The following is a 23,561-nucleotide window of genomic DNA, read 5'->3' as shown; positions in this document are numbered from 1 at the left end:
AATCTTTATGCTTCTCTAGAAAGTGTCTGGTTTGTAAGAATCTATCAAATCTGTCCAACTGTTCTGTAAACTGCTGGAATGACTTTAATTGGTCTCCATGGAGAAGTTGGTGTATGAAAGATAGATGAAAGGCAGACAAACCCTTTAAAACCTGAGTCCATCAGAGACGGTCCTGAGACTGACGTGTGTATATGGAATGTTTTCTGAACTGTTCTCCAAATCTTAGTTGTGAAGTGAGGCCAGGTGCTTATCGCATGTTCACTGATATCAAATCAGAAAACGGTAGAGCTGCCATGGGTATTGAAGTACAAAATGACATCTCCACGATGAGCCATCACGACACACTGTCATCAACAAGCCAGGTAGTCAATGGTTTAAGTTGAGCTGCCCAATAGTAAAACTTAAGGTTGGGTACAGCTAGGTCACCTGACTCTTTAGAGAGTTGAAGTGTTTTCAATCGCACTCTTGGACGTTTTCCTCACCAAATAAAATGGGAGATAAATCGGTTCAGTAGGTCAAAAGTAGAGGTAGCTATAGGGATAGATAGCATCTGAAATGGGTACAGTAATCTTGGCAGGATGTTCATTCGGACAGATTCTACTCTCTCCATTAGAGAGGCAGAATGTTCCGTCTGTCCATTGATAAGTTTAATATCATTTATCTAGATGAGCAGGTATGGTAATTAATAAATATTTAATACCACAGTCTGGCCATTTAAAGGCCTTTGCTTGCTGTGAAATTTCGCCTCCTATTTCCTATTTTCTGTTTTGTCAACATTGGCTTTGTACCCTGAGTAATGACCAAACAATGTAATAATCTTCCTGAGACATGGGATAGATGCCTGTGGCTCAGACAAATAGAGGAGAACGTCATCTTCATATCTTGAAACCTTATGTTCCTCTCCACCAATCTTAATACCTTTAATATTCTCTTCATCCCTTATCAGGTTGGATCTGTTTGATACATACCGTTCCATTTATTCCATTACAATGAACCCGTCCTCCTATAGCTCCTTCCACCAGCCTCCACTGGTAGGTGTGTGTGTATATGTGGGGACATGTTTAACTATACTTGTGGGGACCAGAAATCCCCAAAAGAATAGCAAACACATTTTTGGGGGGACCAACTGGGGACATTTTGTTAGTCCCCACAAGGAAAAATGCTATTTCTTGGGGGTTTAGGGTTAAGGTTAGAATTAGTGTTCGGGTTAGAATTAGGGTTAGGGTTAAGGGTTAAGGGTTAACGGTTAGGTGTAGGGTTAGGGTTAGGTTTAGGGTTAAGGTTAGGTTTTGGGGTTAAGGTTAGGGTTAAGGTTAGAGGTTAGGGAAAATATAATTGTGAATGGGAATCAATTGTATGTCTTCACAAGGTTAGTTAAACAAGACTGTGTGGTTTTGTGTGAGAGTGCCAGCATAGTGTGTGTGACTGAGTGTATATACTGTACAATGTGTATATATAGTTTTGTGAGGGTGCATAGAGTCAGAGAAAGATAGGGTCAATGCAGATAGTCTAGGTAACGATTTATTTAACTATTTAGCAGTCTTATGGCTATTTTAGCCAGCCAGATCGCTCAAGATTGACTTTGGAATTGGACGTTTGTCCATGTCCTGAGGACGTCGGGGAAATGCCTTCAAAACCATCCACTAGGGACAACAGTAAGCGCTATTACCATGAAGAAGGCTTGAATTTTGCTAAGGCGTTGTGGACGGGGACGGCGGATGGGCGTATCCCCCTCGGAAATAAATGATTCCGGATCTGAAGGTCGCGTGTTCAATCCCAGTGGTAGGCACTTGTTTATTATGGTTTTGTTTTAAGCCTATCCCAAACCTAAACCCTTAATTTTACCATTCAGAATGAATGCCTAAACTTAATGTTTTAAGCCTGTCCAAAACCTTAACCCTTAACTTAACCATTCAGAATGAATGCCTAAACGTAATGTTTTAACCCTATCCAAAACCTTAACCCTTAACTTAACCATTCAGAATTAATGCCTAAACTTAATGTTTTAACCCTATCCAAAACCTTAACTCGTAACCTAAAACATGTGGTATTTAGTGGATGAAGTCTCCTGTCTTATCCGGTGTCCTGTGTGAATTTAAGTATGTTCCCTCTAACTCTCTTTTTCTCTTTTCTCTCTTCTCTCGAAGGACCTGAGCCCTAGGACCATGCCTCAGGACTACCTGGCCTGATGACTCCTTGCTGTCCCTAGTCCACCTGGTCGTGCTGCTGCTCCAGTTTCAACTGTTCTGCATGTGGCTATGGAACCCTGACCTGTTCACCGGACGTGCTACCTTGTCCCAGACCTGCTGTTTTCAACGCTCTCTCTCTCTACTGCACCTGCTGTCTCTAACTCTGAATGATCGGCTATGAAAAGCCAACTGACATTTACTCCTGAGTTGCTGACCTGTTGCACCCTCTACAACCACTGTGATTATTATTATGTTGACCCTATTGGTCATCTATGAACGTTTGAACATCTTGGCATATGTACTGTTATAATCTCCACTCGGCACAGCCAGAAGAGGACTGGCCACCCCTCAGAACTTAGTTCCTCTATAAATTTCTTCCTAGGTTCCTGCCTTTCTAGGGAGTTTTTCCTAGCCACTGTGCTTCTACATCTGCATTGCATTCTGTTTGGGGTTTTAGGCTGGGTTTCTGTACAGCACTTTGTGACATCGGCAGATGTAAAAAGGGCTTTATAAATACATTTGATTGATTGATTGGAGCAACTTAGAAATGTAACGTTTGGAGAAAATTACCAAAATGTCTCATTCTGCAGTGAGACTGTGAGAGCTTGTTGGTTAGGGGGTAGAAGTTGTAGATGCTTCGGCACCGTTTGCCAGACGGTAGCCGAGTGAACAGTCTATGGCTTGATGGATGAAGTCTTTGGCAATTTTTCTGGCTTTTCTCTAACACCGTCTTATATGAGGTCCTGGATGGCAGGGAGCTTGGCCCGACTGATGTACTGGGCCGACACACCACCCTCTGTAGAACCTTGCGGTCGATGGTGGTGCATTTGCCAGACAAAGCGCAGATGCAGCCAGTCAAGATGTTCTCGATGGTGCAGCTGTAGGCGTGTAAACACACAGGCACACACATACCGGTATCTATGTCATTCCGTTGTGGTAATGTGAAATCTAGAATTAGGAAGAAGTTAAGTAAGAAGTATGTGTTTTTCTCATGGTGATATAAAGTTACTGTTGCAACATGGGAACTTACTTCACAGATTACTGTACCCTTTATTGCTTAGATTCAGTGCACAACATGTGGTGTTCTGTTTTAATCTAAGGAACCTCAGATGTGTATGCAATAAAGGGTTAGGTTGATGAATTACACTGTCAGTGGAGAGCTTCATGTTAAACATAAGGGCAGGGAGGTGTCCAAATATAAACCGAGTGGACAAAACATTAGGAACACCTGCTCTTTCCATGACATAGACTGACCAAGTGAATCCAGGTGAAAGCTATGATCCCTTATTGATGTCACCTGTTAAGTCCACTTCAATCAGCGTAGATGAAGGGGAGGAGATGGTTTGAAGAAGGTTTTTAAGCCTTGAGACAATTGAGACATGGATTGTGTATGTGTGCCATTCAGTGCCTTTGAACGGGGTATGGTAGTAGGTGCCAGGCACACCGGTTTGAGTGTGTCAAGATCTGCAACACTGCTGGGTTTTTCACGTTCAACAGTATCCCGTGTGTATCAAGAATGGTCCACCACCCAAAGGACATCCAGCCAACGCAGGCCAGTGGTCGAAAACGGGTCATTTATGAAAGAGGACAATAGAGCCTGACACGAACTGTGCAGAGCAACAGACTGGCTACAGTTAGTCAACTGACAGTCCAGTACAATATTGCTGCCCAAAGACCCATAAAAGAATGCACAACTCGTCGTACCTTGATACGAATGGGGTTTGGCAGCTGACGACCTTAGAGTGTTCCACTTCTTTCAGCACAATACTAGAAACTGCGGATGCAGTGGGCTAAGGAATGAAAACACTGAAGAATTGGATAAACATTCCCTGGTCTGATGAATCCCGATTCCTGCTGTTTCATACTGATGGGAGGACTAGGGTATGGAGAAAACCACATGAGTACATGCATCCATCATGCCGCATGTCAACATTGCAGGCTGGTGGTGTGATGGTGTGGGGTGTGTTTTCATGGCACACATTGGGCCCCTTGATAAAAGGGGAGCAACGTTTGAATGCCACAGGATAACTGAACCTCAATGCCAATCAGGTGCATACCTTCATGGCAGCAGTGTATCTTTCTGTGTTGACATGCAGACACACACACACACACACACACACACACACACACACACACACACACACACACACACACACACACACACACGCACACACACACACACACACACACACACACACAGGAGTACAGGCAGAGGACCTGATATTCTGGGATGATGTAACTTCAGTCCATACGACAGTAATCAGGCTGTTTGAGAATGTGATGAAACTTCAGGACATCAATGTTGGCTAAAACACACAGGGATGAGCACACACACACACACACACACACACACACACACACACACACACACACACACACACACACACACACACACACACACACACACACACACACACACACACACACACACCGGTAGCTATGTCATTCCGTTGTGGTAATGTGAAATCTAGAATTAGGAAGACGTTGAGTGAGAAGTATGGGTTTTTCTCAGGGTGATATAAAGTTACTGTTGCAACATGGGAACTTACTTCACAGATTACTGTACCCTTTATTGCTTAGATTCAGTGCACAACATGTGGTGTTCTGTTTTAATCTAAGGAACCTCAGATGTGTATGCAATAAAGGGTATAGTCATGCTGTGCGTGATGCACATATACATGAGCAACGTCCACAAACGTTCTGCAAAATAATCATCTGAACTGTGTTATTCAGGACAGTGTTTGTAAGGTCACATATGGGTCAAGGAGGACAGAAGGAGACATTTATTTTATTATTGCATATATTATATATTATAAAAGTGATATAACACCACATTACTTATTGTCCTTGATCATTGTCACTTATAAAATGGATAGTTTGGATCCTGGACGCTGAAACATTGTTCAAATCTCATTTGATAACCAAATTACAGCTGATAGTTTAAATCGTTTGAAAACCAGTCACTTAACACAGTCAGTCATAATTGTGACCTGGCCCCTTCTCTGGGGCTGTCCAAGCATAGTTGGCCAGCGCAGAGATCTTATGATGTAAGAGATTCATTTGCTGTGATCCACTGGGTCCAAACCTGCTGGCCACTGATATGTTTTCTGTCTGGACTTCCAGTTGAACTCTCATCAGCTCATTTCCTCATTCAGAATACTGTTCAGAGAGTCTATACACACTGAAGTTAAGCTCTCACAATTATTCCCTCCATCTCCTCCTGCCTTTTTAGACGACAACTCTTCCCATTTCCTCCTCTCTCTTTCTTTTTATACTTGGACCACACGTGTAAATAGTCTGTTTTAGTCCCTCTTCCACCCACTTGTTCTGACATAGTGTCTGTCTGAGTGAGACACCAAGCTTTGTAGCAGGTAGACAGTGGGTATGAAGTGTGTGTGTGTGTGCGTGCGTATGGGAGACATGACTCCTCACCAGATGCACACAGTACAATGCAGCCTTGTTACCAGGGGACTAAACTCAGGGGAAATCTCCATAGTTGTTACTGCCAGGCCTCTGACCACTGCTGCTGCTACTACTGCCTCTACTACTACTATATCACACACACACACAGGCTAGAGACCATTCAGAGAGCTCACAGGAAATGTACATCTTTTTTTGCGGGCAACTGGGGACCAGGGTCCGCTATGAGAACCCGCTTTTGAAACGAGAAACTGTGTCCTTCTATGTCTGTCTGTCTGGCATGTTCACTGGAAAATACTCCCTCCTACCTCTCTTCTCATATAAAACATTGGTTCACTGTGTTGGAACAGTCTGGAGCTGTGCCCAATATTATTATTCTCATTCTGAACAAGAGTCTCACTGACTGGACAGTATGAAAGCTCACATCCCTACAAGGCCTTGTAGACTCAGCAAAAGGGAGGGTTAACTCTATCGTAACCTTTCTTCTACTCAATCATCTGATCTGTGTAGTTCACCTTAGTAGATCAATGTAGTTACCTTCCAATGGTAATATAATGTAGGTCAGACGATGCCGCCACATAGACAGGGTGGGTCACATTCAATGGTTGAAGGTACAAACACACCTTCACACCTGCCTGGCATAGCTGCATATAGTATATTCCACAGGTGAGGGTAGACAGGTCACCTTACGTGAGTAAGTGTGTCAGTTGACCATTAATGTGGATGAACGGTGAGTGTGTGTGTGTGTGTGTGTGTGTGTGTGTGTGTGTGTGTGTGTGTGTGTGTGTGTGTGTGTGTGTGTGTGTGTGTGTGTGTGTGTGTGTGCGTGCGTGCGTGCGTGCGTGCGTGCGTGTGTGTGTGCAGTAGGTGTTTGGGTGGGTGTATGTGTGTGAAGGTGCAGGTCACTCATGGGAGATATGGGTCATATGTTGATCCTGTTGCTGGGTAAATGGTAACTGGGGATACTGGTCTCTCAGTCCACCAACCCCATTCCATCTGTCACCGGGGAGTGAAGTGGAACAGAGAGAACAAGAGGGCTGGGGGCAGCCTGGATCATGAGTCTGACTGGTTTCTCATGGTACTGAGGCCAGACAGGCTGAAGGAGTCTGAAGCTGTAATGCTCAGATACTACACTGTAGTTAGCCTACTGGAACAGTAGTGTTGGAACATGCTTTCACACAGCCATCCTGAGTCGTGCCCCTCAATGGGATGTGAGTGAACTCACGTCCACCTAAATGACCCCACCCTCCTAATCCTCTGCCTCTCTTCCTCTCTTTTTCTATGCCCAATTTCTCTTCTTTCCTCCCTTTCTTCATCCTCTCTTTCCATCTCCATCGTGACTTTATAATTGATCCCAGAGAGTGATGTGAAGTGTGTGGAGGCTCACGTACCCCTGAGTGGGTCAGGCTCAATAGTGGAGAGAGGAGGAAAGAGGAGGGAGGGAGAGGAGAGAGGAGCGAGGTGCGAGGAGAGGAGAGAGATGTCAATGACAATGATTGAGGCTGAAAGGTCTGAAAGGGGATTGGTGGAGACTAGAGTATATTTTCTGGAGAGGAAATGAACATGCACACGCACATACACACACAGGGTGATGCCATCTGTACCAATGCCAGTTGGCATTGCTGTGTCCTCTGCAGCAATCCTGTTAGCCCTCAGCAAGCTTTAACCCATTTACTGTAGTCAGGGAGGCCCAGATTTTACCTCCATTTTATAACCCCCTTAAGCTTGTACACCAAATATGTCAGACCGACTGTTACTGTAACTTCCCCTCGACAACAATCCTTCCCAGCCCATCTAGCAGTTTCAGCTGGGTCATCATGGCTAGAGGCTGTCCTAACTTAAAATTTTGTTTTTCATTTCTTTAGTGGAAATACCAAAACAGGAAATACGGAAACAGTTGGAACCAATTCTTATACAACAGAACAGCTTGTCTATCTATCAGCCTATTAATTTGTATTTTCCTGACTCCAGTATTGTCCAAAGAAGGAAAAATAGTGACACCAGAAAGAGACAAGCCCTCGGTTTGCACTTAAACAGCTTATTCCTAGGGCCTCTCGAGTGGCGCAGCAGTCTAAGGCACTGCATCGCCGTGCTACAGACCCAGGTTCGATCCCAGGCTGTGTCATAGACAGCTGCGACTGGGAGACCCTTCTCCCCCAGCTCTAGGAAGAGTCTTGGCGGTTAAGAAGGATGTAGGCCACGGTGTTCTTGGGGACCTTCAATGTTGCAGAACTTTTTTTGTACCCTTCCCCAGATCTGTGCTTCGACACAATCCTGTCTCGGAACTCAACGGACAATTCCTTCGACCTCATGGTTTGGTTTTTGCTCTGACATGCACTGTCAACTGTGGAACCTTAAGTAATGCAATTTCATTTCTGCTCATATGTCATGTTCCCGTTCAGGGGAAGTTCTTTAAAAAAATTGATATATATATATATATATATATATATATATATATATATATATATATATATATATATATATATATCCCTCTCTCTCATTAACAGATCATGTGATCATGTTCTCTTAGGGCTGATAAGACAGACACAGTAATCCTGTCAGTCTAAAGTGACCCTTCTAATCTACCCAGCATTATCACACACATACATTCACACACACACATACAGTGCCTTCTGAAAGTATTCAAACCCTTGAATTTTTCCACATATTGTTGCGTTACAGACTGAATTTCAAATTGATTAAATTGAGATTGTTTTTCATTGACTTACACACAATACCCCATAATGTCTAAGTGGATAAAAAAAAGCTAATTAATAAAACATGAAAAGCTAAAATGTCTTGAGTCAATAAGTATTCAACCCATTTGTTATGCAATACTAAATAAGTTCAGGAGTACAAATTTATTTAACAAGTCACATAAGAAGTTGCATAGACTCACTCTGTGTGCAATAATAGTGTTTAACATGATTTTTGAAGGACTACCTCCTATCTGTACCCCACACATACATCTGTAAGGTCCCTCAGTTGAGCAGTGAATTTCAAACACAGATTCAACCACAAAGACCAGGGAGGTTTTCCAATGCCTTGCAAAGAAGGGCAACTACTGGTAGATGATGGGAAAAAAAGACATTGAATATCCCTTTGAGCATGGTGAAGTTATTAATTACACTTTGGATGGTGTATCAATATACCCAGTCACTACAAAGCTACAGGCGTCCTTCCTAACTCAGTTGCCGGAGAGAAAGGAAACCGCTCAGGGATTTCAGGGAATATGTGGGCAGAACTGAAAAAGTGTGTGCGAGCAAGGAGGCCTACAAACCTGACTCAGTTACACCAGCTCTGTCAGGAGGAATGGGCCAAAATTCACCCAACTTATTGTGGGAAGCTTGTGGAAGGTTACGCAAAACATTTGACCCAAGTTAAACAATTTAATGGCAATGCTACCAAATACTAATGGAGTGTATGTAATCTTCTGACCCACTGTGAATGTGATGAAAGAAATAAAAGCTGAAATAAATCATTCTCTACTATTATTCTGACATTTCACATTCTTAAAATAAAGTGGTGATTCTAACTGACCTAAGACAGGGAATATTTCCTAGGATTAAATGTCAGGAATTGTGAGAACTGAGTTTAAATGTATTTGGCTAAGGTGTATGTAAACTTCCGACTTCAACTGTATGTGTGTGATTATGCTGGGTAGATCAAAGGGGTCAGATTAGACTGACAGGATTACTGTGTCCGTCTTATCAGACATAAGAAAACATGATCACATGATCTGTTTATGAGGAAGAGCTAATCACCTTGGTGAGGACAGAGAGCTGAGTCATGACGAGAGAGAGAGATAGCAAGTGAAAGAACATTTTTAAACGAACTTCCCATGAACGGGGATATGACATATGAGCAGAAATGAAATGACTTAGCACTGCAACACTAGTTTCCCCATACAGAACATGAATGGATAAAGCAGTGATTGGTATCAGTTAGTCAGTGCATCATTAGGAATCTATTTGTGGAGTGCTGGCTTAGCAGAGACAGTTACAGTGCACCCCATAACCCCATAATGACAAGGCGAAAACATATTTTAGTAAATATGAGAGAGAGAGAGAGAGAGAGAGAGAGAGAGAGAGAGAGAGAGAAGAAAGCGAGACAACACTTTAAAACTACCTTCCCCTGAATGGGGACATGACAATGACACATGAGAGGAAATTAAATGACATTACTTAGCGACATTACATTAGTATTCAGACCCTTTGCTATGAGACTTGAAATTGAGCTCAGGTGCATCCTGTTTCCATTGATTCTACAACTTCATTGGAGTCCACCTGTGGTAATATTCTATTGATTGGACATGATTTGGAAAGGCACACACCTGTCTATAAAGGGTCCACAGTTGACAGTGCATGTCAAAGCAAAAACCAAGCCAGAAGGTCAAAGGAATTGTCTGTAGAGCTCCGAGACAGGATTGTGTCGAGGGACAGCTGGGGAAGGTACCAAAAAAGTTCTGCAGCATTGAAGGTCCCCAAGAACACAATGGCCTCCATCATTCTTAAATGGAAGAAGTTTGAAACCACCAAGACTCTTCCTAGAGCTGAGCAATCGGGGGAGAAGGGCCTTGGTCAGGGAGGTGACCAAGAACCTGATGCTCACTCTGACAGAGCTTCAGTTTCTCTGGGGAGATGGGAGAACCTTCCAGAAGGACAACCATCTCTGCAGCACTCTACGGAAGCCACTCCTCAGTAAAAGGAACATGACAGCGCCCTTGGAGTTTACCAAAAGACACCTAAAGGACTCTCAGACCATGAGAAACAAGATTCTCTGGTCTTATGAAACCAAGATTGAACTCTTTGGTCTGAATGCCAAGCGTCACGTCTGGAGGAAACCTGTCACCATCCCTACGGTGAAGCATGGTGGTGGCAGCATCATGCTGTGGGGAAGTTTTCAGCGGCAGGGACTGGGAGACTAGTCAGGATAGAGGGAAAGATGAACAGAGCAAAGTACAGAGAGATCCTTGATGAAAACCTGCTCCAGAGTGCTCAGGACCTCAGACTGGGGCAACGGTTCACCTTCCAACGGGACAACGAGCCTAATCACACAGTGAAGACAATGAAGGAGAGGCTTCGGGACAAGTCTCTGAATGTCCTTGAGTGGCCCAGCCAGAGCCCAGACTGGATCACAATCGAACATCTCTGAAGAAACCTGAAATTAGCTGTGCTGTGACGCTCTCCATCCAACCTGACAGAACTTGAAAGGATCTGCAGAGAAGAATGGGAGAAACTCCCCAAATATAGGTGTGCCAAGCTTGTAGAGTCATACATAAGTTGACTCCAACTCCAAGGTGCTTCAACAAAGTACTGAGTAAAGGGTCTGAATACTTATGTAAATGTGATATTTCAGGGGTGTTTTTTTACACATTTGCAAAAAAAATTATTTTTGCTTTGTCATTATGTGGTATGGTGTGTAGATTGATGAGGGAAATAACGATTGAATCAATTTTGAATAAGGCTGTAACGTAGCAAAATGTGGAAAAGGTCCAGGGGTCTGAATACTTTCCGAATGCATTGTAAACCAGACCCATGTTCCATTCATGTTTCTGACTGCAGCTTCTCTTATCTCCCACAGAGATGATCACATACACACATGCACGTACACGTGTGCACGCACTCATGCATGAACAAACACACTCGCATACACAGGGAGAAAGCCGGTCTGCACCACCACATACAGAACATGCAAACACAGACAGAAACTTGGCCCAATAGCCTACAGCCAAAACCAGGACTCATTCTTTATGTATAACCTTACACAAGCGAGAGTAGATAGCCTATGCAGGTATCTGTCACGTATAGAAACTTTCTGAGTCTATCAAACATTAGTTTAGCCTGAGCTGGGTAGGCAAAAACCAATGCAAATTCAATGCAAATTCCCTTTCCTGACATTTGCTTGTGTGTCTGCATGAGGTCATGTGACTGGGACGAGACTAAGAGACAGAAGTGTACATGAGAGTAGTCACATACACTCTGGCCGCTGTAGGGCCGCTGCAGACCAAAACCCCAGTCAACCCAGCACAGGCCAACCCACACCAGGCTGTGAATCAGACAGTAGCGCCTGCCAGGGTTGGCAAGTAGCAAAAGTGTACGTTTGGCTGTAGTTGAATCACCGCAGCATGTACACCACAGTTACCCCACGCGCCCTGCACAAACCCCATCTGTATCAACAGCACATGGCATGGGTCTGATGGTGCAGCTGTTTTATGGACACTACTGTATCTCACCAGGTCAAAGGGTACTGGACCACCACATAGAAATAGGTTGCGTCCCAAATGGCACTCTATTCCCTACATAGTACACTTATTTTGAGCCCTATGGGCCTTGGTAAAAAGTAACAGGCTATAGGGAATAGGATGTCATTTGGTATGCAGCAGTAGAATAGATAGAGAACGTTGCTCGTCCCAGATATGAAGAGGGAGACTGCTATCACGTTCTCCTTCTTTCCAATAGGGTGATACATGGTAGAGCTGGGTATGGGTTGAGAGCCAGTGGTTTATAGACTGCTGTAGTGCTGTGGGCCAGAGGACAGAATGCTAGGCTAATCCTGTCCAGCACAGTACAGCACAGGGATTCCCTGAATGTAGGACACAGACAGACATTCTGTACTGCCATGCAGCTCTGTGTGTCTAGACAATAGAGAAACGGGCAGAGGGACAGAGGACAGAGAAGGCTTGGACCCTGCTATTCTAGGAGGATTAGTAACGGATAAATAATGCCCCTGTTATTACACACAAGCACCTTCATTCCGTGGCGCTGTTTCAGAGCCTTTCTCCTTTGATGTCCGCCTGAATGAAATCTGACAGCCAAATGCGAAGAGTATGGGAGAGAGGAGACAGGAGACAGGAATAGCCGTAAATAACAAGAGGAGTTCGGCGAGAGCTGGACCTACCTCAGTTCAACACAGATTTAATTAATTGTATTGTGTCCAATTACATTACACCAGTGTTTCGTAATCCTGGCCCTGGGGACCCAAAGTGGCGCATTTCTGTTTTTGCCTCAGCACCAAACACCTGATTCGAATCATCAAAGCTTGATGATGAGTTGTTCATTTGAATCAGCTGTGTAGTGCTAGGGCAAAAACAAAAATGTGACCCCCTTTTAGGTCCCCAGGACTAGGATTAAGAAACAATGCGAAACACACATCACTGTTCTTGAGTGTGTGTTCCACTGACCTGTAAAACAGCTACTCCAACATGTTTTACTCCATGGACTGTTTGGGAGTGTCTTTTTAACAGAGAATGTTTTCATTCATTCTCAGCACCAGACACATAGAGCTACAGCAGGTAACTTCCAACACTTGAGTAAATGAGGAATACAAAGTATATTGAAAGCAGGTGCTTCGACACAGGTGTGGTTCCTGAGTTAGTTAAGCAATTAACATCCCATTGTGCTTAGGGTGATGTATAAAAATGCCCAGTTGCCCATTATTTTGGCTACCGTGGCTAGAATAAGAGATTCCAGTCAACAGATCTCAACCCAATTGAACGCTCAAGGCGGGAGATTCTAGAGCGGCGCCTTGAGACTGTTTTCCACCAACATCAACAAAAGACCAAATGATGGAATTTCTCATGGAAGAATGGTGTCGCATCCCTCTAATAAAGTTTCCAGAAACTTGTAGAATCTATGCCAAGGTGCATTAAAGCTGTTCTGGCTCATGGTGGCCCAACGCCTTATTAAGACACTTTATGTTGGTGTTTCCTTTATTTTGGCAGTTACCTGTAGGTCAGTTTAGGTGTTGACAGCTAGTGTTGAGCTGGCTCTGGCTCTGCGGAAACACTATTTAAACAGATGTGTTAAAATGTGGCATGGTACAACAAACTCCAGCTTCCAGTTTTTTTTGGTTTGTTTCTGGTCTCCCTCTCCAAATTGAAACACATTGATATGGTGTTTGCCTATCAAGTAGTGTTTCTACAGGCCTCAGCACTCTCAATACACTTCCATATTGTCCTATAGTACCTTTTAGAACTGCAAGTGTTTTGGTGACAATTTAGTTGCTTTAAAGGTTCTAGCATACTTCTTCAAAGGGAAACACATTGTTAGGGTGTTTGCCTTTCAGATAGTGTGCCCAACACACATAAATAATGAAGATATGACATCCACAAGATGGCTTATTTTCCCAGAGATTTATTGGCCCAGCAAATGCAGAATATACACATGTTGTCCTCTCAGAAGCTTTGCTTGTCATACACAAATCATACACATTACTCAGGCAAGACCAGGTGCCATCCGCTCCAAACGATCATCTAAATCTACATAGAAATAAATAATGAGAAAAAAATGTATTACAAAAAAACTAAATTCAAGTATCAGAAGCAAACAAATGAACAAAAGTAGTACTGCCAATATGATATGCAGAACATATTTGGCTGGCTAGCAAAAAAAAATGTAAAGCCATTTTTCTCAGTTTCACTGTTGGCATAGTTACTGTGTTTTACCTTTGTAAGGCAGAGCAGTACACACCTTACAATTAAGTATGAATCAGCCAAACAGTGAGCAGTACAAACGAGCATCTACAAAATACCTTTCCACTCAGTTCTAGACTTGAACATTCGAAACGCTGTGCATTCCTTCAAGTCTGATATATTTACATGTCTATTTACAGAACGTATTTTCATAACAAAGATATAAGCGCTCACACATGTTAACAGCTGACTTACAAAGAAAAGTGAATCACGTTATACTGCATGTACTCTGAAGGTACCATATGTCTGAATTTCTATGGCCAGCTATATGGGTACAGAAGCAGCATTGGGCTTGCAGGACAAGCACTAGGCACTCTAGGTCCAAATCTCCTTTCGGAGGGAAAGACAGAAAGAGAAAATTGTGTCTATGGACACAGTCATACACACAACTCAACAGGAATGTCAACTTTTCTGTGCAAAATGATCATTCATTTCATAGCACATGAGTACACCGATCGTTCAATTTAACATCCTTTAAATAACAGTATGATACTCAAATCGTAAATCATAACAAAAAAGTGAATAAGTGCTCAACGTCAACAAGTCAGAGTGATTAACACAATTTGGGGAGTCATTATTTCAGAGGCATCCCTATAGGAAAATGTTTACATCGTAAACTAAACGTTTCCATCTGTTTTTAAAAGAGTGAGCTAACCATTCATCACTCAGATCTCAGGAGGGTGTCAAGAAAGGGAGACTTAAATATTTGGCCTGGTTCCAGCTCTCTGAAGGATGCCTTGCCGACTGCCAAGTAGTCACTCAAACCAGATATAATAGCTCCTTAGAATCAGAGCTATTACCCTAATTAAACCACAAATCCAGGGTGAGCTATCACTACAGATTCACTTCTGAGAAACCAGAGGAGAAAGCAGAGTGGTTGAGACATGCTAGTTTGTCCCTATCTTCTGTACAAACCTTGTGAGAACCAACCACGGCTTAGGTGAGTCAGTGTTCCTCAAGACATTCTCTGAACATATTGTACAGTAGCATACAGTATGTTTTACTGGTAAATAAATATGCTATAGGCTACGCAAAGTCATGGCCGGGTCCATTTGGGTCCACTCGGGTCTATCAGCTGTAGTTACATAGACCCAAGACCCGATTACAATCAAACCGGACCCGGCCCAGACCCGATGGAAAACGTAGAATTTTGGACCCGGGCCCGCTCGAGTGTCAGGTATTTTGGGTTTGGGTGGACCCGAGGAGACCTCTAATGTACAGTGTTCTCTCTATCTCTTTCCCAGAGGAAAAGCGTTTGATCTACAAGCACTGGCAGATATCACAGACCAGACACTCACTAACACGTCTGTGTGAGAACAGAGAACAGAAGTGCCCTGCGATCTCCACAAAGAGGAAGATGGGGAAAAACACAACAATATCCATTTTGGTGACATTGTTGAATTTTCATTGCCGGCATCACTTCCTGGGGTCTTGGATCAGGTGACGAGGCGGTGCGATCTCATTGGCAGAGCTGCAGGATCTCATGGCGATTGTTGGACTTTCTCTTCATGTTCTGAGGGAATCAAAAGCATAAAATTGTTAAGAAGACTTGGGGAAACCATTACAATATAACAAACAAACAAACTTAAGAGTCATCTGTGAAACAAAACACATAAAACATAAAGAGAGGGAAAGATCCTGTCCTATAGCCTAAGTGACTCCAGGCTTAACATGAGATGACATAACATGACAGAGGTTGTGGTTTTGCTCATCCATGTCGTTTGAAGCCTCGATGAGCTACTCATTCATATTCCATGGTAAATTTAAGCCATGTGTGGGCTCAAAAACGATTATCCAATCTCCCTATCCCACGTCTAAGTACACCACAACAACTAACTACAGAGCTAAAATAGGTGTGTAAGAGTGTGTGTCTTTACTTGTCTATGGGTGTTACTATACACTGAGTGGACAAAACATTAAGAACACCTGCTCTTTCCATGACATAGACTGACCAGGTAAATCCAGGTGAAAGCTTTCATCACGTATTGATGTCACTTGTTAAATCCACTACAGTCAGTGTAGATGAAGGGGAGGAGACCGGTTAGGGGAGGAGACCGGTTAGGGGCGGCAGGTAGCCTAGTGGTTAGCGCGTTGGACCAGTAATCGAAAGCTTGGTGGATCGAATCCCTGAGCTGACAAGGTAAAAATCTGTCGTTCTGCACTTGAACAAGGCAGTAACCCACTGGTCCTATACTGTCATTGTAAATATTAATTTGTTCTTAATTGACTTGCCTAGTTAAAAAAAAATTAAGAAGGGTTTTTAAGCCTTGAGACAATTGAGACATGGATTGTGTACGTAAGCCATTTAGAGGGTGAATTGGCAAGACAAAAGAAAGTGCCTTTGAATGGTTTATGGTAGTATGTGCCAGGCGCACCGGTTTGTGTCAAGAACTGCAACGCTGCTGGGTTTTTCATGCTCAACAGTTTCCTGTGGATATCAAGAATGGTCCTCCACCCAAAGGACATCCAGTCAACTTGACACAACTGTGGGAAGCATTGGAGTCAACATGGGCCAGCATCCCTGTGGAACGCTTTTGACACCTTGTAAAGTCCATGCGCCGACGAATTGAGGCTGTTCTGAAGGCAAAAGGGGGTGCACCTCAACATTAGGAAGGTGTTCTTAATGTTTTGTACACTCAGTGTATAAGTGCCCCTTCTGATTGTGACTTAAGTTGACTGGATATTTCCACACCCTGGAATAATTATCACTTGTCAACATGTACCTGCAGAGTCTGAGACACAACACTACTACTACTACAGAATAAGCTGGGAGCTAAATCTAGCTGCTTTTTCACTTTACCTTTGAAACACTAAAAGAGAGACCAGTTTCAGACAGTGAAGGATGGTGCAGATGGGCGGAGGTCTTTAAACAGAACAGAAAATACATTGAAAATATAAACGTTCTAAAGACGTAAGCGACAGAACAGTGTGTAGGGGTTGGCGTCGTAACATGCAGATAACAATGCTAGTACAATACTCTGACATCAGCTGGAAGGAATGCGAGGCTGAAATGGTACACAGGGTGTGAGGTCATTTACATTTAAGTCATTTAGCAGACGCTCTTATCCAGAGCGACTTACAAAGGTCATCGTGAGCGGGAAGGGGGGAGGAGGGAGGGAGGCACTTGGCACATGTATTCCTCAGGGAGTAACGGGATGGTTTTCAAAACCACGTTTGTAGCGTGTCCGTGAGAAACTAGCCTGGGAAAACTACTGGCATCTTACACAGTACTTTCAATGGAATACTGACCGAGGATTATTTATTTCATGCTATGGGGGAGAGGATTGGAAAGAAAGAAAGAAAGAAAGAAAGAAAGAAAGAAAGAAAGAAAGAAAGAAAGAAAGAAAGAAAGAAAGAAAGAAAGAAAGAAAGAAAGAAAGAAAGAAAGAAAGAAAGAAAGAAAGAAAGAAAGAAAGAAAGAAAGAAAGAAAGAAAGAAGATAGAGAGACAGGTACTTACAGGCAGACTTTGCCCAGCCAGTGCTGCACGGTGAAGAGGAGAAGGAAGAAAGGATGAAAAGAAAGAAAAGAAAGTGAAGAGACAACAGCATAGAATAGAAAATTGCTTAGAGCAGAAGAGAAAGGGATAAGAGATGTCCTTCAGTAGGTTTGAGGAGTCAAAGATGTGTGTATGTGTAAGAGAGAGAGAGAGAGACACTCACCTGTCCGGCCAAGGTGAGGTGGGAAGGAGTACAGAGGGACATGGGCGAGGGGGGCAGCTCCTGGAGGGGTTCGTCCAGGCCGTCGATGCGGGGTTTCTTGATGTTGGGCTCGGGGCTGGTCAGGGGGGTCACACTGTTCCTCCTGATCAGAGTCCCAGGATACTTCTTCATCTCCTCTGGTCTCTCTCTGTGGGTGTTCACCGCTTCCACGTTGAGCGAGATGGACTCTACCTTGCAGCCTGCACACAGAGTAAAAACACACACACACCACAGTCAGAACAGATATTTAGACCTCACCTTATTTATCCTGCCCCGGACAAGCTAGAGAACATAGAATTGACCCTAATGCCCGATTCACACTATAGAGCCAATCTGATCCGTACTGTCCTGTCTCTGATATTTTCTGGTCATATTGTCTTGGCTCGGTAATGTGAAAGGTTCTCACCGTAGGCAACGGGGGTGAGCTTCAGCACCGTGTGGAGGGGACACTTCAGGTAGGGCATCTCTTCTGCACTCTTATCCAGGAAGTAAGCCAGCAGACAGCGCATCACAGCCTGGTGACAGATAACCAGAACGTTCCCCTGTCTCTCCAGCTCCATGATCACTGGCTCCACCCGCTGGACCAGGTCCTGATAGGACTGGAGGGAGAGAGGGAGGGAGGGGACAGAGAGAAAGAAGAGAGAAGGGTTAACTTTACATTTTCACAGACATCGATTCAAAGCATTTTAAACACTAGAACTATGTCCATGTGTAACTGTACAGTAGTTGGCAGTAGCAGGTTGATTCTAGCAGTATATTGTACTATGCTAACCTCTCCTGTGGGGTAGCGGTAGTAGTACTTGTCCTGGTCTCTCAGGGCAAACTCCTCAGGGTACTTCTCCTTCACCTCATCGTACGTCATATCCTCACACACACCCTGTGCACACAGCACACACCTCACATTAGAGCTGTTTAAATGAAGCACCACACACACAGTCCAGTGAGTAGTCTATTCTAGTGTGTGTGACTCACAGCGTCTATCTCATTGAGGGCCTTCCACTGTTCGTAGGGCACTCCCAGGCTCTCAGCAGTCTGGATGCTGCAACACATCTGATTGGTCCACACCTTCAGATCCGTCAAATTCTGCTCGTTAACGAACATCGACAACGCCCCAGAAAACTACACAGAGAGAAAGGGGGAGAGAGTAAGAGACCAGTGTGTGTGTGTGTGTGTGTGTGTGTGTGTGTGTGTGTGTGTGTGTGTGTGTGTGTACACGTGTATATGAGTGTGTTTCTACTCTCGTACCTTTCTCCCCCTTGGCGACAGCCCTGAGTCTCCCCCCAGGCGCCCCTGCAGGTTGTGCATGCTCTCTCCATGGCGACACAGGTAGATGGCTCTGGGCTGGACGTGGATGTTCATCAGGTAGTAGACGATCTTACTCTGGACGTGGTCCTGGATCCGGTTCACCAGGAACCTTCTGCCTACATCTATCACCTTGATGAAGGACAGGCTCCTACGGAGAGGGTCAGGACAGGTTTAGTCTAGGGCCTGAATTCACGAAACATCTCAGAGTTCCATATAATGTTATTTATTATTATCTAAAAGGCCAAACAGATTCTAAATCAGGTTTAAGCCACTCTCAGATCACACAGTAAACAGTAGCTAGGGTCAACAGGTATGAACAGTGAATAAGCTATATGAGGTTTAGGGGCTACCTGTCGTACTGGTCTGGGTCCAGGGGTTCGTAGTGAACCCTGTAACACTCTATCCTCTTATGGAAATCTTCCATGGCGTCTGTCTTGTTGCAGTCCTGGTAGTCTGGGCAGGACACCTTCACTTCCTGTCATGGGAGGAAGTAAAAGGTCAGGTGACAGCGTAAAACACTCACTAAGAATTACATTATAGTTCAGTAGCTAACATCAGGCTGCAACATTAGAGGAACCTTGCAGGAACATGAGCCAACCAATGACATGTTTCTTCAGATGTTCTGTTCAGATTTCTGACTCACCATGATATTTGTGGCGATGACGCTGGGATCATCACACACCGACTCGATGAAGAAGATCTGCACACGCACACATTTAGAGTCATTTTATCATCTTTACATTGAAAGACATGATGAGTCATTCGATCATGTATCTGTTTGAGATCGCATCAAGCCTCTCGTAACCATAGAAACACCACTGACCTTGAAGCCGTACTCACTGCCGAAGTCCAGGATCATGTCTCGTCTGTCACGAGTAGTGTTGGTGGCATCGAAGACTGCAACCTGGCCTCCCTCCTCTGTCAGGTAAGACTTAACGTCCATCAGAGCTGCTAAGGCACATTGTCTACGCAAGAAAATAAATAATCTCTGTTAGCCTTGTTTCAAGTGCACTCTGATAATCAATGACATCACATGATGCTCAGAATTTGTCATGGTAAAATACAGAGTAGGATGGGGAGTAGGGGTGGACTCACTGTCTGATTTTCACGGCATTCTCATTGTCAGCCTTGAAGAAGTCATACGAGCTGTAGTTCTTGACTGCTTCTCTGCGATACTCTCCCACGTTGAAGACTGGAGGCAAAGAACAGACTAACAATGGTAAATAGAATGTTCTGGAGGGCGAAAGTAAGCCCAAGCCCAGTTTGTGGTAAATCTGCAAACTAAAACAGAGGAAAAGGAACTAGATGAAATGGCAGGAAATTCCGATTCAAGAACAATAATCCAACCTCCACCATTGTTACCCCAACTTTCCTCTTAGTGAGTAAATACAACAAATAAACATTTCTAAAATGGAGGTCATTTTATGGCAGTGAGCGGCACATTACTATGACTAATAATAAACGTTACTAATCTGTTAGCTACACCTGTTGATGTGTCTCGTCATGTGCTGAGTGTGTGTGCTGAGTGTGTGTGCTGTGTACCTTTGGTGGGCATGCCGATCCAATTGAGGTATCGGGTGAGTTTCCTGGACATATAGGTCTTCCCCCTGGCTGGCAGACCCACCATCACAATCACTGTGGGGGGGTTGGCCAGGTGGGGGGCCCCTGTCACTAGAGACAGAGAGACAGAGAGAGACAGAAATATTAAAATATTGTTCAATAGCCATACACACAATCAACCTGATTAATGGTGTACTCTTAATTTACACACAATAATGACGCTGCATATTATCCACACAAACCATTTGCCAATACCTGTCTACAGTGAAAACACTACTGCATCTTCATTCAGTGACGAATGCCTCTCATTCACACACTCCTACCAGCTCTAATTCACTTTCCAGGACACAGTGCCTCCTCGCAAAAACAGCTATAAAGCTTTTAGGCCATCACTCCCTCCCTCTATCATTCTCCATCTCTCTATCCACCCCTCCCTCTATCTCCTTCCCTCACCTATTCACAGCATCCCACTTCATCTATCTCCCTCCCTCCCTCCGTGTCAGAGAGCTGTACATCCTCTTATAGACTTGGGGAGACTGAGGCTCTGTCTGTGTTACTGGTCCTGGCAGCACAGTGATTGTCATGGCAAGTCAGTCTTTAAGGCATGAAAGGGTTTATGGAGACAATGCAGGGAAGTGAGACCGTTAGACTGGGGAAGAGGTGCCTGTGTTATTTGTTTCTTAGATTTTTCACTGCACTGTTGACAGGTAGCTTGCAAGTAAGCATTTGATTGCACCATTTTGTATCCTGTGTACATGGCGAATACACTTAGATTTTAGATGGCATTCAGACATTAGCTAAATATTTTGTTATTGTGGTTTAATACAATGCCTATTACAGTGTGTATGTTTGTTTACAGGCTAGGACTTTCTGGGTATTAGTTTTCATTGCCTGAATCTCCATGTGATACGGACATCACCAGCTATTGGTGCTTTCAAGACAACTATGAACTTGGAGGGAAAACTAGGTCAAATCATAATGTCAGTGATTTTCAGGTCGGAAAGTTGGAATTCTAGAAAGATGCCCGAGTTTCCGATTTGTATTCCGAGTTGGATGACCGTTCAAAACAATTTTCCAAGTCTGAGCTCCTTTTTTTTCCTGAAGTCAGAGATTTCCGAGTTGCAAGTTCACCGTTGTTATGAACGCGGCATAAACTCATTTACCTCTGTATGACACACAGCAGGACAAACACACTGACGTCAGTGAATTAAGCAGTGGCTATTCAGGCAGTTGATATTGATCAGTCGGCTCTTTACAAACTCTCGTCACCAGTTACCACAGCCACAAAGTCCTAAACCCCGCCTATTTCTGCAATTTCTCAGCCATTATCCAGCTCGCACCATGCGGACACGCACGGTAGTTCGTCCAATCGGAGCCTGATGCGTCTGCATGTGAAATCCCCCCCGTCTCTCCCACCCACACAACGGTTACTGGCTGTCACGAGCAGAGCGGGGAGCCCCCAGGACCACAGCAATGAAGTCATACAGGTCGCCTATTTCTACAATTTCTCTTCTTAAAATGTGATTTTGAACATAACCCTTACGCTAACCACACTGCTAACCGTATGCTTAACCTTAACCTTAAATTAAGACCAAAACGTATTATTATTACAAAAAACATTTTTTTTTTTACTTTGTGGCTGTGGTAACTAGTGGAAATTATGGACCGGATGAGGGCTATTGAGTGGTTGCTATGGTGAGCACTATCAACCATTACCCTCTATAGCTACTTGTGAATCCTGACCTGGCTGCGTGCCAATGGCCAGTTTGGATAGGCTAGGCTAATAGGGCATATGCTATCTAGGAACTTTTAGCATAATTATAGTAATTACAAACAGTGTACTTTTTTAGTCGGTTGGTTCATTTGAAAACTAAGCTGCTTTGAAATTATTCTGTTGAATGGTTTCAAAAAGTAGGCTACCTAGGCCCATAACAGCCCATTGAAAATAAAGCTATGCGAGTAATGCATCAAAACATGCAATCACATTTTTTTTTCTTCAAGACATTTTGTGCACCCTCGAACTTAAAGTTCAATAGACTACATTTTGTAACAACGTTCTCTGATTTCTGGTGACCTGTCTGGGGTTTCCCTAACCTGGACTGCTAATGTAGCCTAATATTTCAACCAGCTGTTACATTGTATATATTATTATAGGCTCAATTAGATTATTATTTGTCTGATTATTGTGAATAAATCAATAGCATAATTATCAAAGATAATGCTAAGTAATACCTTTATCCTATGGACTTTTTCTAAATGAAACCTGAATGAATCAGATGGACGCTGATGCCAGCCGCGGGTTAGGCTACTACTTACATCGCCGGGGGACTGCCGGTTTGTCATCCTTTGAAGGAATCCAGATCTTTTGTATCCTGTTCTGAGTAAGCATTCCTAGAGGGTAGTGAAATAAAACACGAAAGAAACCTAGGTTTCCCACTAATATCAGTCCCCCCAAAATACCACCGTTACGCGCTTTCAGATCAGCACAGATCAAATAAAAACAGTAGAATACAATTCAAAATGTTTTGGATCAGCTGTCGTTTTCTCTACCAGACAAGTATGAAATAGAATATATTGGCGAGCTAAGCAGTCGTTAAGAGCTCCTGTGTTCTATTCTAATACCGTTCAGCCTGTGCGGGTGCATTAATCTACCCGGCTGTGTCCCAGTTCTTTTATTTAAACGGTCCGAGCAGGAAACAACGTGACATCGATGACTCCACCGGGGCGCGCGCTCTCAGGGAGGGTGACGCTGCGCTACCTTGTGGCTGATGACCGTAAATCCACTATTATGGCAAATGGGAGTATCCCGGCGGTGCACGTGCAGAATTGCACCTCAGTAAACCAACAGACAGAGGTACAAATATGACTCACTTCAGAATATATATATATTTTTTTTACTGCATTTGCACTTTGT

At 43.7% G+C, this 23,561-nt stretch overlaps 1 protein-coding gene across 1 annotated transcript; it reads right to left on the bottom strand.

The window, feature by feature from the left end:
* Positions 1 to 13,728: 13,728 nt before the first annotated feature.
* LOC106576192 (6-phosphofructo-2-kinase/fructose-2,6-bisphosphatase 3) lies at positions 13,729 to 23,305 on the bottom strand. Its single transcript, XM_014153182.2, has 12 exons — positions 22,964 to 23,305; positions 20,630 to 20,758; positions 20,183 to 20,279; positions 19,911 to 20,052; positions 19,731 to 19,787; positions 19,438 to 19,562; positions 19,028 to 19,235; positions 18,755 to 18,901; positions 18,555 to 18,659; positions 18,189 to 18,381; positions 17,744 to 17,982; positions 13,729 to 15,595 (listed from the first exon to the last, which is right to left on the bottom strand). The coding sequence occupies exons 1-12, from the start codon at positions 23,034 to 23,036 to the stop codon at positions 15,542 to 15,544; spliced, it is 1,569 nt and encodes a 522-aa protein (XP_014008657.1). The 5' UTR covers positions 23,037 to 23,305; the 3' UTR covers positions 13,729 to 15,541.
* Positions 23,306 to 23,561: the final 256 nt, after the last annotated feature.

This window comes from Salmo salar, chromosome ssa17 (genome assembly GCF_905237065.1).
Source record: "Salmo salar chromosome ssa17, Ssal_v3.1, whole genome shotgun sequence".
NCBI classification, from domain to species: domain Eukaryota; kingdom Metazoa; phylum Chordata; class Actinopteri; order Salmoniformes; family Salmonidae; genus Salmo; species Salmo salar.
This window is presented reverse-complemented; position numbering and strand designations above follow the sequence as displayed.